At 63.5% G+C, this 14,281-nt stretch overlaps 4 protein-coding genes across 4 annotated transcripts; 2 read left to right on the forward strand and 2 right to left on the reverse strand.

Annotated features, from left to right (window-relative positions):
* Window positions 1-511: 511 nt before the first annotated feature.
* On the reverse strand, window positions 512-2,797 carry CHLRE_02g109126v5 (uncharacterized protein). The gene is made up of 4 exons (XM_043059848.1): window positions 2,440-2,797; window positions 1,592-1,707; window positions 1,162-1,258; window positions 512-1,003 (listed from the first exon to the last, which is right to left on the reverse strand). The coding sequence occupies exons 1-4, from the start codon at window positions 2,497-2,499 to the stop codon at window positions 893-895; spliced, it is 384 nt and encodes a 127-aa protein (XP_042927482.1). The 5' UTR covers window positions 2,500-2,797; the 3' UTR covers window positions 512-892.
* Window positions 2,798-4,147: 1,350 nt separating this feature from the next.
* On the forward strand, window positions 4,148-5,709 carry CHLRE_02g109150v5 (uncharacterized protein). Its single transcript, XM_043059849.1, has 2 exons — window positions 4,148-4,442; window positions 4,613-5,709. The coding sequence occupies exons 1-2, from the start codon at window positions 4,294-4,296 to the stop codon at window positions 4,887-4,889; spliced, it is 426 nt and encodes a 141-aa protein (XP_042927483.1). The 5' UTR covers window positions 4,148-4,293; the 3' UTR covers window positions 4,890-5,709.
* Window positions 5,710-5,716: 7 nt separating this feature from the next.
* Window positions 5,717-9,017, reverse strand: CHLRE_02g109200v5 (uncharacterized protein). The gene is made up of 5 exons (XM_001699662.2): window positions 8,593-9,017; window positions 8,295-8,391; window positions 7,711-8,044; window positions 6,812-7,459; window positions 5,717-6,668 (listed from the first exon to the last, which is right to left on the reverse strand). The coding sequence occupies exons 1-5, from the start codon at window positions 8,676-8,678 to the stop codon at window positions 6,652-6,654; spliced, it is 1,182 nt and encodes a 393-aa protein (XP_001699714.2). The 5' UTR covers window positions 8,679-9,017; the 3' UTR covers window positions 5,717-6,651.
* Window positions 9,018-9,147: 130 nt separating this feature from the next.
* CHLRE_02g109250v5 (uncharacterized protein) lies at window positions 9,148-14,009 on the forward strand. Its single transcript, XM_043059850.1, has 11 exons — window positions 9,148-9,405; window positions 9,563-9,809; window positions 9,908-10,029; window positions 10,242-10,457; window positions 10,710-10,805; window positions 11,012-11,062; window positions 11,283-11,342; window positions 11,596-11,730; window positions 11,977-12,069; window positions 12,391-12,542; window positions 12,786-14,009. Exons 1-11 carry the CDS (start codon window positions 9,310-9,312, stop codon window positions 12,997-12,999), a joined length of 1,482 nt encoding a protein of 493 aa, XP_042927484.1. The 5' UTR covers window positions 9,148-9,309; the 3' UTR covers window positions 13,000-14,009.
* Window positions 14,010-14,281: the final 272 nt, after the last annotated feature.

The raw sequence follows: 14,281 nt of genomic DNA on the forward strand, positions 1-14,281 counted from the left end.
CTTACCCACGCCACTTCACGGTCCATGATATCCCAAATTCACCTCACCCACATCCCACTCAAGCACCGCAAACGGCTTGCCGGGCTCGGGCGCGGGATCCCGGGCCGCAACACATTTAAGGCTCGGGGACGCTTGGTTTGGCTGTTGCAAACAATTTCGACATTCTTGCCCCAAGACGCTTGTCGTCGACATGTTTTGATACATGGATGTAAGATATTTAGGGGCCGAGAGCTATACTCGCGGACTGAAGAAAGTCAAGATGTCCATGGACTCACGAGGTCGCTTCTCGCTCCGGCCGAATTTTCCCTGCCGCCTATTTTTCTACAATAGGGAATAGCAATTTATAATACGTGGCGCTCGCGGTTTGTGCCAGTTTGGCACTTTTTGTCGACGCAGGCAGGCACGCAGGCAGGCACGGACAGGGGCAATCCTGGGGGGCTTCGCCCCCCCTGGATCGCTTCGCTCGGGGGGCTCAGCCCAAAAAATTGCGGCGTCACATGAGCGCGCGAGTAGTCCAACCGGGTCCAACCGGGTCCAACCGGAGTTACTGCGTCACTAGCGTCACAACAAAGCCGCTGGATGGCTGCTGGCTGGCACACCACCAATTTTGCCCACTCACCGGCATCTTCAGTGGGTGGTGAGCTGTGGCACCTCTCCACACACACCAATCTCCTGACCACAAATACACACCAACCTCCCTGTCGCAACGGATGTCCGTCTCAGCGCTCCCCCACAGCCATTTACTGCAAGGCGTCGCATGACCGACATAAACCTCAAACAAACACACCTGGTTGAACAGGCTGGTTGCACGCAAAGAGCGCCTCGCCCAGACACCGCGACCCCACACGGGTCGGGAGGCGGCAGCGGGGAACCTCCAGCAACTAAGTCAACTTCAACAAGCCGCGCCGTCCTCCTGCCGGCAGAAGACCGCCGGCCGGTCGTGGCCCAGGAGCTGCAAGATCAACAGCAGTCGCATGTTGAGGGACGCGTTCTCGTCACGGTCCTGCGGGTGCGGGTAGCATACATGGTGGGGGGCGGGGGCGGGGAGTGTGTCGCGTGTCGCCCATGCAACGTACTTTCTGCCCCTGCCCACGCAACTTTCTGCCCCTGCCCACGCACGTCCCAGCCGTCATCACCGTCACTCATGTCAATCCCACTCACCCACGTCATGTGGCAGTCGTTGCAGACGACCAGGACGTTGAAGTCCGCGCCGCGCGCCCTGCTGCAGCTCCGTGCGGCGCAGGCTGCGGCGCCTGCACTGCAGGCATGGCGTCGGCGTGTACTGTCGGTGTGTACTTTATTTGCCCTCACCATGCTGGTGCAGAACTCGTTGATCACGATGACGTGCGTGGCGCGCGAACCGCTCACGCAGCAGCCGCACGAACTCGCTCCTTGCGCGGCGGCTGACCCGCCCGGCTGACCGCCGTGCCTTGATTGGTAGCCCGTGCTGCCGCCGCCCCAGCCCACCACGCCTTTCTGCTGCATCACCTCCGGCTCTCCGCCCATCAGGCGCACGGCCTCGCGGCACAGCACCCGCTGCTTCTGGCAGTAGACCTGCAGGTGCTTCTGTCGACAGGCGGTGGCGGCTTACAGCGCCAGCAGGTCCACAACGCCGAGCTCGCGCACAGGTGGCTGCACTGCCGCCTCGCCCTGCCCGCCGGCCCCGGCACCGCCGCTGTACTTGTAGCCGAGGCGGCCGAGAACGATCTGCACATCCACAGTCCGGGCGGTCAGCAGGCTGGACTGCCAGGCGCACAGCGCAGTGTCCGCCTTCAGACGCCACCACCCCTGGACGCCACTGCTGCCACCGCTGGTGCTGGTTGTAGCCGCAGTTCGTCCGGTGCTCCGCCCCCGAGCAGTGCGTGAACGCGCGGTGCTTGTGGCGCTGCTTGGCGGTCGCAGCCTGCGTCTGCTGGTGTCGGGACCATGGCGGTTGCGTTGGCCCGCCCGTTGGTGTCGGTGACGGTGGGAGCACGTAGGGTGGCGGTGGCGACTCCAGCAGGCTGGGCAAGCCACCTCGCAGGCCACTGTATGTGCTTTGTGCTGTTGTTCCTTTGCTGAAGACGAACTTGGCTCGCATAGCGTGGTAGCGGTGGAGCTTGGTAGTGAGCCAAGTGGTGAGCTTGACGACGCGGGGACGCCAGCAGCACGTACGCTGCCCCTTGCCCTCGCGCATGTGACTGACGTTATTGCCCACACGCTTGCCAACACCGTGCCTCATCCCAACAAACGAAGCCACCGCAATAGCCCCGGGGCTGCCACCTGCACTCCCGCTTGCATCCACGCTCGCACGATGATAGCAGTTGCAGCAGCGGCTGCTGGCGGCTGCAGCCACGACAGGTGCACGGTTATCCGGTGAAGTTTGAACGAAGTCGCCACGCACAGTGGGATTAAAGCATCGTCGATAAGTGGGATGTAGCGCCAATCAACTGTCCTTACAGTGCCCAGCAGTGCCCTCCACAGGTGCGACATGCCCCCATACATGGTGTATTGGGCCATCCGTGGCTCTCGCCAATAACGCGGCGTCCACAATGTGTTGAGCTTGCGCCTAGGACAGGCGACAACTCAGGACGGTGTAAGACAGGGGTTAACGTTGAACCAATCCCGTAAGAAAACAGTCGCGCGGCAAGGAGAACTGGAGCTGCATGTGCGAGTCGTTGTACATCACCGTAGGTAGTCGGGCGGGCTTGGGCAGTGTAGCGGCAGGTGGAAGGAGCAGTCCAGAGCAGCTCCGAAGTCATGTCAGCAGTGCGAGCCGCGCGTGGACCCCGTCGCCCAACTAGTTGCAAGGTTATACTAAGATACTCACGGATTCGAATGAGGAAACGCCAGGTAGAAGCGTCCAGATTGCATTGGTTACAAGAGGGACCTGCTGACGCAGTTCACGAGCCAGTGACGTGGAGAACGAATACCCTGCTCTGGACCCCAGGGCGCGTCCAGCAGCCGGGCGCGACGGACATGTGGGGGATGGCAAGCCGGCGAGTATAAGTCGAAGTCGCGGAAGTAGCGAAGCAGGGCAGTACAAGGCTACGGGTGACAGGACAAGACAGGGGTGTTAGCGCTTAGATGGCGGTTGCGTTGGCCCACCCGTTGGTGCCGGTGACGGTGGGAGCACGTAGGGTGGCGGTGGCGACTCCAGCAGGCTGGGCACAGGAGGGCACAGGTGCCCGCCGCACCTCGCAGGCCACTGTATGTGCTTTGTGTTGTTGTTCCTTTGCCCATGGTGTATTAGGGCCGTCCGTGGCTCTCGCCAACGCGGCGTCCCCACACGCGAACAATGTGTTGGGCTTGCGCCTAGGACAGGCGACCACTAAGGACGGTGTAAGAGGGCTAGCGCTAAGACGGGATCAACCTATCTAGCTCCTCACATCATGGACCTAGGCCGGACGGCTTGATTGACGACAGGACAAGTGCCCTGTCCTCCAGACTCCACCACCTACGTACGGTACGGCACGCACGCGCCCCATCACCCGCCGGCGGCGTCATGGCTGTGTGCCTTGTGTGGTGTTCTTCGGCATGAGATTGGCGGCGGCATTCGCTTTTCCACACATCCTTGCAATCCCCGCACTTCTCATTGTGACGCACCGCACACAGACGTGGGACCTGCGAACGCTGTCCCGGCCCATGAGTGAAATCAAGATGGCGCACAAGCAGCCGGTGCGCAGCATCAGCTTGTGCAGCCGCCTGCTGGGCTGGCGCCGCCGGTGTGGGATGTAGTGTGTTTGGCTGCGCTGTCTGCCCTTGACTCGGGCCGGCAGCAGGTGATTATGACTGGCTTGCGTGTGCGTCGGGCTCTGACGTCTGCGGAAGTCATGCGCATCAGTGTCTCCGTTATTGCTGACTTCTGGGGCCGGCTGCAATCGTATGTCAGCCTCGGCCTCCGCCCGAAAGCCTGGGCCGCGGTGCCTGCGCAACACCCGTTCCTCTCGCGGGGTGCGGGTGACTGTGTGCTGCTAGTGTTGCCTGATGATGTGGGCTCCCCGCCCCCCTCGCCTTAATTTGCTGGTGGGTGGTGGGAGCGGTGTGCCTCTGGTGTATGCGCTTTGGGTGTGGGGCGTCGACGTGGGCGTCGCCGGACTACGTGCCCGGTGTACCTGCGTTGACACCTCGCCGGTTTGATTGCGCTTCGTGCGCTAGTGCGGTTTGCTGTACGTTGGTGGGGCTTTGGCGGGCCTTGGCTTAGCTTCGACTCGCTGTGCAGCTGCCGAGACACGCTTTACGCGAAGACCTGTTGCACGGTTGTGGAAGGTCGGTAGCCAACTGGGGGGAGGGTGGTTTCCCTTCGGGCCGGAGATGGTCCCTCTTGACCTGGGTGCTGGGCACCCTTGCTTGGTCGGACTGTCCCTTCTTTGTAATATCGCAACCATCAGCTTCGCGCCGCACGCCGACACGCGCATCCTCACCGCCGGGGATGACTGCAAGCTGCGGTACTGGGACCTCAGGTGCGCAGCGCTGCCCCAGAGACCGGCAGTAACTCGAAGAACCGGCACGCACACACATGCTCGCTCGCGCGCTTTCTTTCTATCAACACCAAACTGGCCCTTTTCTTTTGTCTTTACTAGTAACAACGGTATGACTTTCCTCACACCTGCCTTCGCGCGTGCGACCGCAGGAACCCCGGGCAGCCGCTGCTGGAGCTGGGTGGGCACCGGCACTGGGTGTGGCACGCCGCCTACAACCCCGCGCACGACTCTCTGGTTGCGTCCTGCTCCTCCGACTGCTGCGTCAACCTGTACTACACACCGCAGCTGGCGGCCAGCGCGGGCGCGGCGGCGGCCGCGGCGCCGGGCGGGGAGGCGGGCGCGGTGGCAACGCCGGGTGCAGGGCATGCCGCGCCGGCCGGCCCCAAGGGTGCCACACGGTGCGTGTTCGAGCTGGTGGCCAGGTGATGCGCGCATGTGCCAATGGAGCCGATGCGAGAGACGGCCTCTTTGGCCTGGTCGTAGCTAGTGGTAGCTAAGTAGCTTGGACGGAGAGACCTGCGTCTGAGTCGAGCCAGCAGCAGTGGACTGCCATAGGATCCGGTCGTGTTGGCCGGGTCGCCCGCGTGCGACTCCGATGACAAATCCCACGCCATGCTTGCGTTCGAGGAGCGGAAGGACGCACAGTGAAATGCAGATCCGGGAGCTGAAGACCTGAAGTTGTCGGTGTTCGGTAGTTGCAGGGCATGTGTCTTGACTAGCGAGCCCGCTGTCTCTGAAGCCGCGCCACCCTGGCGGTCTGGCCTCCTCCAACTGCAGAGTATTCAGAGTCTGATAGTACATACGGTAGGGGACGGTAACATGTCACCTGCTGCAGAGACAATAGACTTCTTCTAGCTCTGAGACTTTCACTTTGAACACTGGTACGCTTACGGTATCCAGTGTTGCTTTCCAAAGCCAGTCTTGGGGATAAACACGGCCACAGCCAACAGCTCTTGTCCCTGTTTCCCTGTGAAACAGGAACCGCGACCTATGTGCTGCGGCAAACCTCATCACCGCGTGTGCGGAGGACGGCACGTCATGGCCAGCTGCGCTGAGCAGGCCGCCCAAGCCGCGCAGCTGGATTGCTGGCAGTGGCAACCGGGTTAGCGATGGCGGGTGGTGGGGCGCGTGCGTGCGGTATCCGCGTACCGTATGTGGTGGAGTCTGGAGAACAGGTTGATCCCGTCCTCCCCAGCCGTCCGGTCTAGGTCCGTGATGTGAGGCGCTAGATACCATAGCTTGATCCTGTCTTAGCGCTTGCCCTCTTACACAGTCCTGAGTGGTCGTCTGTCCTAGGCGCAAGCTCAACACATTGCTTGCGTGTGGGGACGCCGCGTTGGCGAGAGCCACGGATGGCCCTAATACACCATGGGGGCACTGTACTAAGCCACCCGGCCCACCGTCGCTTCCATTCCGTCCAGCGCCTTTGCTCTCAACTAAGCCCCCAGCAGATATCACCAGTATTTCATCGAGCTCCAAAACAGCAAAAAAGCACAACGCTCAAAACGCTCAATCAGCGGCGTGTGTGGTTGCCCGCTTGTGCTGGGCGGCTAGCCCCATCATTTTGCTAGTTTTTGCCTATTTCCTTGTCTGTTTCCTAGTCCTACTTCACACAGTCGCACGTCTGGTGTCAACTACTTTTGCTCAGCTACCCCCCCCCCCCGTGCCACAGGCTCTACTCAATTGTCGCTCGTCACTAGACTTAACCACACGAGGTAATAAGAGAGCTACGTTGGTGCTCTCGCAAGTGGGGCTCCACACATATGGCCCATGTTCCTTCTTCACTCCATGCCTCAAAACGTCTCACTCCCTTGCGCCATCCACGACCTTGACACCAGGCGCCGAGGCAGCGCAGGCACCGCGGCACGAGGACTACACGCGCCTTGACGAATTAACATAAGAGATGGGCATTCACCCCGGCGGGGAGCCATACGGGCCCCATAAAATAGTCAGGCCAACACCATACGCATAACAAGAAAGAGCACGTTATTTAGATAGGTGGTGCTCAGCTGGGACCGGCCGTTGTGGGCACTTGAGACCTCACAAGTTGAGCGCGGGCCGGTCGCCATACGGCATTAGGTGCTCACTGGTACACCCGGCGCAGCCCCGCCGCCTTCAATAACATGCGACCTGTAACTCGTGTTGTTGAAGCTGCTGCACTTGCCCTGCCGTGCTTGATGACCGAGACTTACGCAAATGCAACCTCTGCAAGCAGGACACAGAGTGGAAGCGGAAGATCAAGCGCGAGTCAAACAACCATTACCGGCCTGCTCCTCACTACTCCGTCACACTCCCCCTCTGCCGTCAGCCCGGCGTAGCCGCTCCCGCCTCCCACCAACCCAACTCACCCAGCTTGGTGAACGCGTACAGCACGCCCGCGATCTCGTGTGGCGCCATCTCCGCCGCCGCCACGCGCTGGTCAAAGGCCGCCCGGAAGCTTCCCAGCCAGCCGTTGTGCGGGCGCACCTCCAGCCCCGCCAGAGCCACCACCAGGTGCCGCAGCTCGCTGCCGCCGTAGTCGCCCAGCTGCGCCTCCACCGCCTGCAGCAGCTCGCCCAGCCAGCCGTCCTCGGGCAGCCAGTTCTGCCGCTGGTACAGCGTCTGCAGGCTGGCCACCACCGCGTCCAGCGCGTCGGGCGGCATCTGCCGCAGCACCGCGCCCGCCGTCACCGACTGCCACTCGTCCAGCCACACCTCCGGCAGGCCGCTGGGGCTCAGCAGCGCGCAGCCGCGCAGCACGTACGCCAGCTGAGGGGGGCTGTAGTGGTGCAGCTGCGGCAGCGAGGCCAGGATGAGCGCCTGTACCAGCGCCACCACCATGTACGGCACCTGCCGCATCACCACCATGCCGCTCACGCCCAGCGCGCCCAGAGTGCTCAGCACGGCGGCCACGGTGCCGGGCGCCATGGCGGGGATGAGGTTAGCGCAGGACATGGCCATGGACTCCAGGAAGCGCGCGCACGCGTACTGCTCTGCCTGGCTGGGGGAGCTCGTGCCTGTGGGAAGAGAGGCGAGGACGTTGCAGCAAGAGGGTCAGCAGCACTGTTGCAATGACGCTTGCGCGACGTTGGCTGCCGCTGGTATGGGCCGCAGCTTTACCTGTTTGACACCGACGCGCATTGTTATGCCGCGCCTCGCCTGCGCTGCGCCCGCCGCACGCACGCATACACGCCCAGAACCAGCCCCATAATGCACGCTCCCTTCCCTGCTGCACAGTGCCCATCAGGCCGCCCAAGTTCAGCCCCACCTGCAGCCAGCTGCGCTGCTCTCCGCAGCACCGCCACCACGCTCTGCTGGTCCAGCCGCCCCTGGTACTGCAGCGCCAGCACCTGCAGCGCCGGCCAGCTGCTCGTAGCTGCTAGCCGGCTGTTCACTTCGGACAGCTCCGCGGGCGCCGCGCTGGCGACGCGCGCCTCAGCAGCTGCACGGACCAGAATCTGCAGCGGCTGGCTCAGCGGCCGCTGTTTGGCGGCCGAGGGGCTGGAGGCGGAGGACCGGGACGTAGGCATGGGCGACACCGCGCGGCCGCTGGAAGACGGGCCCGAGCCGGAGCCGCTGCTGTTGTTGTTACCACCGGGCACCTGCGACATCAGCAGGCGTAGAAAGGAGTTCGATCGGGGGAGGGAGGGTTTGGCTTAGGGGGGGGGGAGAGCAGAGGTGCCGGGGGATAACATTTGAAAACTGTTGGAGCAGCGCAGCCGGAACCTGGCACAGTCGACCAGGTACGTCAAGAGCTAGGTGTTCTTTGCCCGCGACGGGGGCGGGGCGTCAGCTGGGTCATTTCCCATTCAACGAGGATGTGTCGGGCGCGCCGGGGTGTTGCGCACTCACCGAGACGCCCACTCCCGCGACTGCATTCGATGGCTGAAGGCGCTGCTGAGATGGTTGCGGCGTGCCACAGGTGCCAGGGCTAGCGACGCAAGGGGGCCTGAACGCAAGGGTCAACAAAATGCCGGGCAAGTGAGCGGCAATAAAACTGGAAAGATACACTTTATAAGTGCCAAATAACAGGCAGAATGTGCTAGTGTGTGGTTGCTGCGGTGCGCTCCTCCCGCCCAAGAGCCCTGGCCGGGCGACGTGGAACTCGCGAGAGCCCGCACGACGCAAGCAAACGCGACCGCCGCCTTACCTGGTCGCGACCAACGTCCGAGCCTTCGCCTTCCACCCTCCAGGAGAGCATGCTGGCCCAGCGCTGAGCTGCGCGCTGACGTGCATAGCGTGAATTTACTTGTGGTAGACGACGAGACGGCCAACAAACACTTCGGAACCGAACGCGCCAATTCGCGCTAAACTAGGAAGGCCTTTGCGAGCCTGAACTTTGCCCAGCAAGGAAATCTGGGTAGGAGGTTTGCGTAGGTTTGCGGAGTGAAATCGTGGCTTGCCAGGCGAAATGAACCAGCTAAACTCGCTTGATATATAGGAGGTGATGACGTTCAGTTTGGGCTCAGAAGGAAGCGAAATTGAGCAGGCACAAAGCGAAGTGTCGCCGTCAGCAGGCCGCTAGACTCGAGCAGTGAAACAAAACGGCGACCACGGCTAAGGCGCTGGAGCAATGACTATGCAGCGTACATGCACTCGTTACACGGCCAACTACAAAGCAACACCGTCCCATGCCAGCGGGATGAGTGGTCCCAGTGGGTCAGCTTGTCCAGGTTTGTAAATGGGCCTGATGCTAAATGATTTTTTTACCGTACACATTGCCTTCAGTTGAGCCTTGGTAGCGTTGAGCCTTGGTAGCGTAGCTGTAATAAGACTTGGCCGGCGGACCTTCGCAAGCCGTGTTGACACTCAATTGGTGCGAGCATCCCGCCTCGCTTTTTATATCTATTGTTTGAATCTGTAACGAATGCGCGTCCTGCGAGTGCCGGCCTCGCGCGAGGGACGGTCCCAGGCCGGCTTCCGCGCTTCAAGCATATGTGCACGCGGGGCGCGGGCGACGAAGGTAGGAGGCGCGGGTAATGTTTGCTTTGTCTGGAACGCAGGGTTCTGCCGCCGCAGCAGGCCGCGACCGCCGTGCCCCTTTCGCACCCAGCGCCCTAGCACAAGAACTCACCTCACAGACGCGCTCCCACCCCACACCCCGTGTGATGCACCGGCAGCTCGCTCGCCACGTGGCGCCCGCTGCAGCGGTGGTAGCGGACACTGACGACGCACCCAGCACCAGTGCCCCGAGCGCCCCACGCCCCGCTGGTGCTGCGGCTCTTGCTGCGGCATCAGCGGCCATGCTGGGCTCGCTCCCAGTGCCGCTATCGTTTGAGCACCGGGCGGGTGTGCGGGATGCGGCGGGGCGGGTCATGCTGAAGAACCTGCCGCTACCGGAGCTGGAGGAGTGGTGCGCTAGCGTGGGTGAGTGTGGGCGGCTGCACCCGGGCAACATCCTATGTCTTGGCGACGGCTCGACATGCGCTGAGGCACCCCGCGTGCCATGACACTCGTGTTGCCAGGTGAGCCGCCCAAGCGAGCCAAGCAGCTGTACCGGTGGCTGTACGGCAACCGCAAGTGGATTCGGAACCTTGACCAGGCGGACTCGGACGCGTCCGCATTCAGCGGCGCATTCAAAGCCAAGGTGTGGCTATGGCATGTAGATGCAAGCTCTGCGTCCCCGGAGTCTGAAACTGGCATTCATTTTGGCAGCCGTGTGGCTTGCATGGCGCCGCGTGGCTTGCCACTGATTGGCTGTTAGCGCCCCGCGCTAGGCGGGCGTCTGTCAGGTTTCTCGCAGCAGCGCAACCGCCACCCAGCATGCCTACCGGCCGCCACCGACTGCGCTCTGTGCAGGTGGCCTCCGGCGCCAGTCTGGCGGGCGGGCTGCAGCTGCAGTCGGTGCACACGGCGCGCGATGGCACACGCAAACTCGTGTTCGCACTGGTGGGCGACTGGGAGGGCGGCGACGGCCCGGCGGGCTCGGCGCGCGGCACGGTGGAGACGGTGCTCATCCCCATGACCAACCGGCAGGGGCAGAACCTGAGGTACACGGCCTGCCTCAGCACGCAGGTGCGCGGCTCGGCGTGTGGGCTTGGGAATGGACTGGGGTTTGGGGGGCACGGCGCATGATGGAATCGGGCAAGTGGGGGTCCACGGGCTGGCCGGGCGTGTGGACACCCTAGCGGCATGGCCGCTATAAACTGCGGCGCAGGCGATGCAGAGCGGTGTCCCAGCCAGTGGCGCTCAGTGCGTGCTGCGGTGCTCTCTGACTCGGGCCGCGGCGCCGTCCATCCCCTCCCGGGCCCTGCTCTGGTCGTGCAGGTGGGCTGCGCCATGAACTGCCAGTTCTGCTACACGGGGCGCATGGGGCTGCTGGGCAACCTGTCCACGGCGCAGATCGTGGAGCAGGTGGTGGAGGTGAGCAAGCGCGGGCGCGGGCGCGGGCGTTGGGGCGGGGGTGGGTGAGGGGACCATGCTCGTTGACGGCAACAAACTGTGGGAGGCAGTGGCGGCGCGGCTGAGGCTGCGCTTTGGTTCTTGTTGTCGCCGACCGCCTTGCTGATCCTGCTGGTCCATCTGCTGACTCGGCTGACCCAGTTTGTCTATGGCCTGTGGAGTCGCAGGCACGGCGCTATCTGGCAGAGCAGGAGGTGCAGATACCCATCGCGAACATTGTGAGCGGAGGGAGCGTGGTTTGCAGGGCGTGGCGCGAAGCGGGCGGGGCCTAGCCGGGCTGCTGCGAGCTCAGGAAGCGTGGGCGCGCCGTAGCGCGGGCAATTCGCCTGTCCTCAATGCGGTACAAAAGACCATTGCGGGCGCTGTATGCTCAGGTGTCAGGACGCCTTCCATTACTGGTCCGTGTCCGCTCGCTCTCGCGCTCACTCCGGCTCTCAGGTGTTCATGGGAATGGGCGAGCCGCTGCACAACTACGACGCCGTCATGTCCGCCATCGAGGTGCGCGGCAGCAGCAGAGGGAGGGCTGGCTGGGGCGCGGGCGGCGTGCAGGTGTTGTGGGGCGGGCTGCGGCGGCGGCGGCGGCGGCGGCTGCGGCGGCGCTGAGCGTTTCCAGCAGCGCTGCAGCGCTGCGGCAGGACCCACAGGGCAGGCCGCGCTGCTGTCCTGCCATGCCATGGCGGAGCACATCCCACCCAGGCACCCGCCCTTTCAAACACACCCACCCGGACCCGGACCTCGTCATGCCCCCCAGATCCTGGCTACCGGTCTGGAGCTCAGCCGCAACAAGATCATTGTGAGCACTGTGGGCCTGGTGCCGGAGATGCGCCGCTTCATCGCCTCGGGCCGAGCCAAGCTGGCCGTGAGCCTGCACGCCACCACAGACGAGGTGCGGGGAGGGAGGGTGCGGGTAGGGAGAAGGGTGGAACGGCTGAGCATGAGGCTTTCATGCACGCACGATACGGCCGTGGCGGGGCGGGGATGGACGAACGGTTGCTGTACCACCCCCTTCACTGCTTCAGCGCCATTCAATTGCATCTGCCATGGACGGCTCCTCCCCGCTGTTCGCCGTGCTCCAGTCCATGCCACGTTATTTGAGCTCTGCTAATGAAACTCACACGCGTCGTACGTCCAGGTCCGCGACTGGATCGTGCCCACCAACCGGCGCTACCCACTGGACCAGCTACTGGGGGCGCTGCGGGAGGCCTTCCCCTACGGCAAGCGCAAGGTGGGGACAGGGTGGGAACGGGGTGCAGCGTGCCCTCGGTGACTGCGAATACCGTATCCACAGCCAGAAGCCATTGCTGCGCGCCTGCAGTGTGCTCCTGATGTGCGAGTATATATTGGACTGCCCCTGACCCGCGCCCCCCCCCTCTGGACGTCGGCACTTCACTTCATATTTGATACACACCATCCCATGGATGGCTACCCCCCTTCCCCCCGATCTTTCTGCTGCTGCTGCTGTCCCACTCTCCCACTCACCTTGCATAAATACACACACGTACCTACATCCTCCCACATTCGGTCAACCTGCCCTTCATGTCGCCAGGGTGACGACTTTGTGGTGATCGAGTATGTGCTGCTGGCGGGTGTGAACGACACGCTGGCGGATGCGGAGCGGCTGCTGGCGCTGACCTCCGACATCTACTGCCTGGTCAATCTCATCGTGTTTAACCCGCACGACGGCACGCAGTTCAAGCGGTGAGCTGCGCATGCACTCCTTCCCTGAACGCCTGTGCGCGCGCCTGCGCCCCTTCCCTCTCAAGCTCCTCTTTATTCACTCCGCCTTGCATGGACAGCTACCCAACCCACGACCCAACCCTCCCCCGGTGCGCGTACCCAGGCGACCGGTCATGGGTATACAGTCTGTACGACACTCGCCTGTTCATCATCGCCTTCGCCTTACCTAGCGTGCACGGCACCCCCCGTGTGTGTTTGCTTCAGGTCCTCGGACGACGACGTGCGCGCCTTCCGCGCCGTGTTCCTGGCCGCCGGCCGGCCCTGCACCGTGCGCGCCAGCAAGGGCGACGACGAGATGGCGGCGTGCGGCCAGCTGGGAGACGTCAACCTGTCGCCACGGCCGGCGCCCATGCTGCGGCCGCCGGAGGCGCTCGCAGCGCGGCTGGCGGCGGGGGCGGGGGCGGCGTTGCAGGCGTGAGGGCGGAAAGAGCAGGCTGTAGGGATGTAGGGATGCGGCTGCCATGAGCGTGAAGCCAGGGCAGAGCGAGGCTGGGGAAGGCTGCTCGTGGATGTGGCTACCGTCAGCGCCTGGTGCGGTGGTGAGCGGCAACAGCAGGGTGGCAACAGCAGCCAAGCGCGTTCATGTTTTAAAGCACCTTTGGTAACATGATGGCATAGGACTCTGGTGAGGCCGTGGGAGTCTGTCATATTGGAACGGCGGCCCGGCGGTGTTGCGGCAACATCTCGAGGCAGCTCGGCTCGTGGCCAAATCACGGCCCTTGCACGTGATCCAATGTGTTTCTGTGTGACCGCTGTGACTGTTGCCCTTGCACGTGATCCAATGTGTTTCTGTGTGACCACTGTGACTGTTGTCATCAGCCTGCACACGTGCTGGGCCGTGGGTGCATCGGGAAGGTCGGCACGTGCGTCGTAAGCCAGCATGGTAGTCACATGGGGGCGTAGACGAGGTGCGGGCACGCAGTTTTAGCAACGTCATGCAACGTTAGCGCAGGAGTGTTTGCAGACCGAACGAGGGTATTGGAGCACAAACGTGCAGTGGCATGCTGGCAGTGGCGCACGCAGGCCTGGTGTTGTCAACCTGACGTCGCCTGACGTGTGCTGTTGTCCTTGCTGGTCTGTAGCAGAGAACATGCGCCATAGGTCCCCCTGCTCTGCACTAATAGGTGCGACGGGGCAGGTAAGGGGCAAGTTGGCGTAGTGTGCAGCGTATTCCCAGACCCCGGCCTTCAGTTTGCAACGTCAAGGCAAGGTGGTGCGGCTGGTATAACGCCGAAGTTACTGTACCGGGACATCGCTGACTTGCTGGAGGCTGGTAGCTTGCTGAGGCGCATTCTTCTGCACTGATAGGTACCGGCCTAGCGCAGGGTCAGCCAGTCAGGACAGAAAGTCCCCTCGGAGGAAGTCTGATCGTAGTTGTTGTTGGTTACAAGGTGGTGTGCACGAGCATGCGTGCCATCCTGTCCCACGCGCCCCCACCCGCCCAGGGCGCCGCCGCCCACGTCACCTCCACGCCTCCGTCTCGCGCCGCAGCCGCCCCAACCGCCGCGCCAGCCCCAGCCGCCGCCGCCGCCTCCCTCGCCCCATCCCGCACCACCCTCGCAGCCCCGTCGCCCCCGCCAGCCCGTGCAGCCCGCGCGCACACTACCGCCCGGGGCGCCGCCGCCGACACCGCGGCCACGCCGTCGCCGAGCGCCGCCGCCGCACCCAACGACGCGCCCGCCCCCGCCGCCCATGCGCCG

Source organism: Chlamydomonas reinhardtii, chromosome 2, assembly GCF_000002595.2.
Source record: "Chlamydomonas reinhardtii strain CC-503 cw92 mt+ chromosome 2, whole genome shotgun sequence".
Taxonomy (NCBI): Eukaryota; Viridiplantae; Chlorophyta; class Chlorophyceae; order Chlamydomonadales; family Chlamydomonadaceae; genus Chlamydomonas; species Chlamydomonas reinhardtii.

Coding starts and splice junctions, on each gene's coding strand:
- CHLRE_02g109150v5 (XM_043059849.1), top strand. CDS start 4,294: ATGGTCCCTCTTGACCTGGGTGCTGGGCACCCTTGCTTGGTCGGACTG. Junction 4,443..4,612: donor CTGCGGTACTGGGACCTCAG/GTGCGCAGCGCT, acceptor GTGCGACCGCAG/GAACCCCGGGCAGCCGCTGC.
- CHLRE_02g109126v5 (XM_043059848.1), bottom strand. CDS start 2,499: ATGGCCCAATACACCATGTATGGGGGCATGTCGCACCTGTGGAGGGCA. Junction 1,708..2,439: donor GGAGGGCACTGCTGGGCACT/GTAAGGACAGTT, acceptor GTGGATGTGCAG/ATCGTTCTCGGCCGCCTCGG. Junction 1,259..1,591: donor GTTGTGGACCTGCTGGCGCT/GTAAGCCGCCAC, acceptor CCATGCCTGCAG/TGCAGGCGCCGCAGCCTGCG.
- CHLRE_02g109200v5 (XM_001699662.2), bottom strand. CDS start 8,678: ATGCACGTCAGCGCGCAGCTCAGCGCTGGGCCAGCATGCTCTCCTGGA. Junction 8,392..8,592: donor CGGACGTTGGTCGCGACCAG/GTAAGGCGGCGG, acceptor CCTTGCGTTCAG/GCCCCCTTGCGTCGCTAGCC. Junction 7,460..7,710: donor AGCAGCGCAGCTGGCTGCAG/GTGGGGCTGAAC, acceptor CTCTTCCCACAG/GCACGAGCTCCCCCAGCCAG.
- CHLRE_02g109250v5 (XM_043059850.1), top strand. CDS start 9,310: ATGCGCGTCCTGCGAGTGCCGGCCTCGCGCGAGGGACGGTCCCAGGCC. Junction 11,731..11,976: donor TGCACGCCACCACAGACGAG/GTGCGGGGAGGG, acceptor TCGTACGTCCAG/GTCCGCGACTGGATCGTGCC. Junction 12,070..12,390: donor TCCCCTACGGCAAGCGCAAG/GTGGGGACAGGG, acceptor TCATGTCGCCAG/GGTGACGACTTTGTGGTGAT.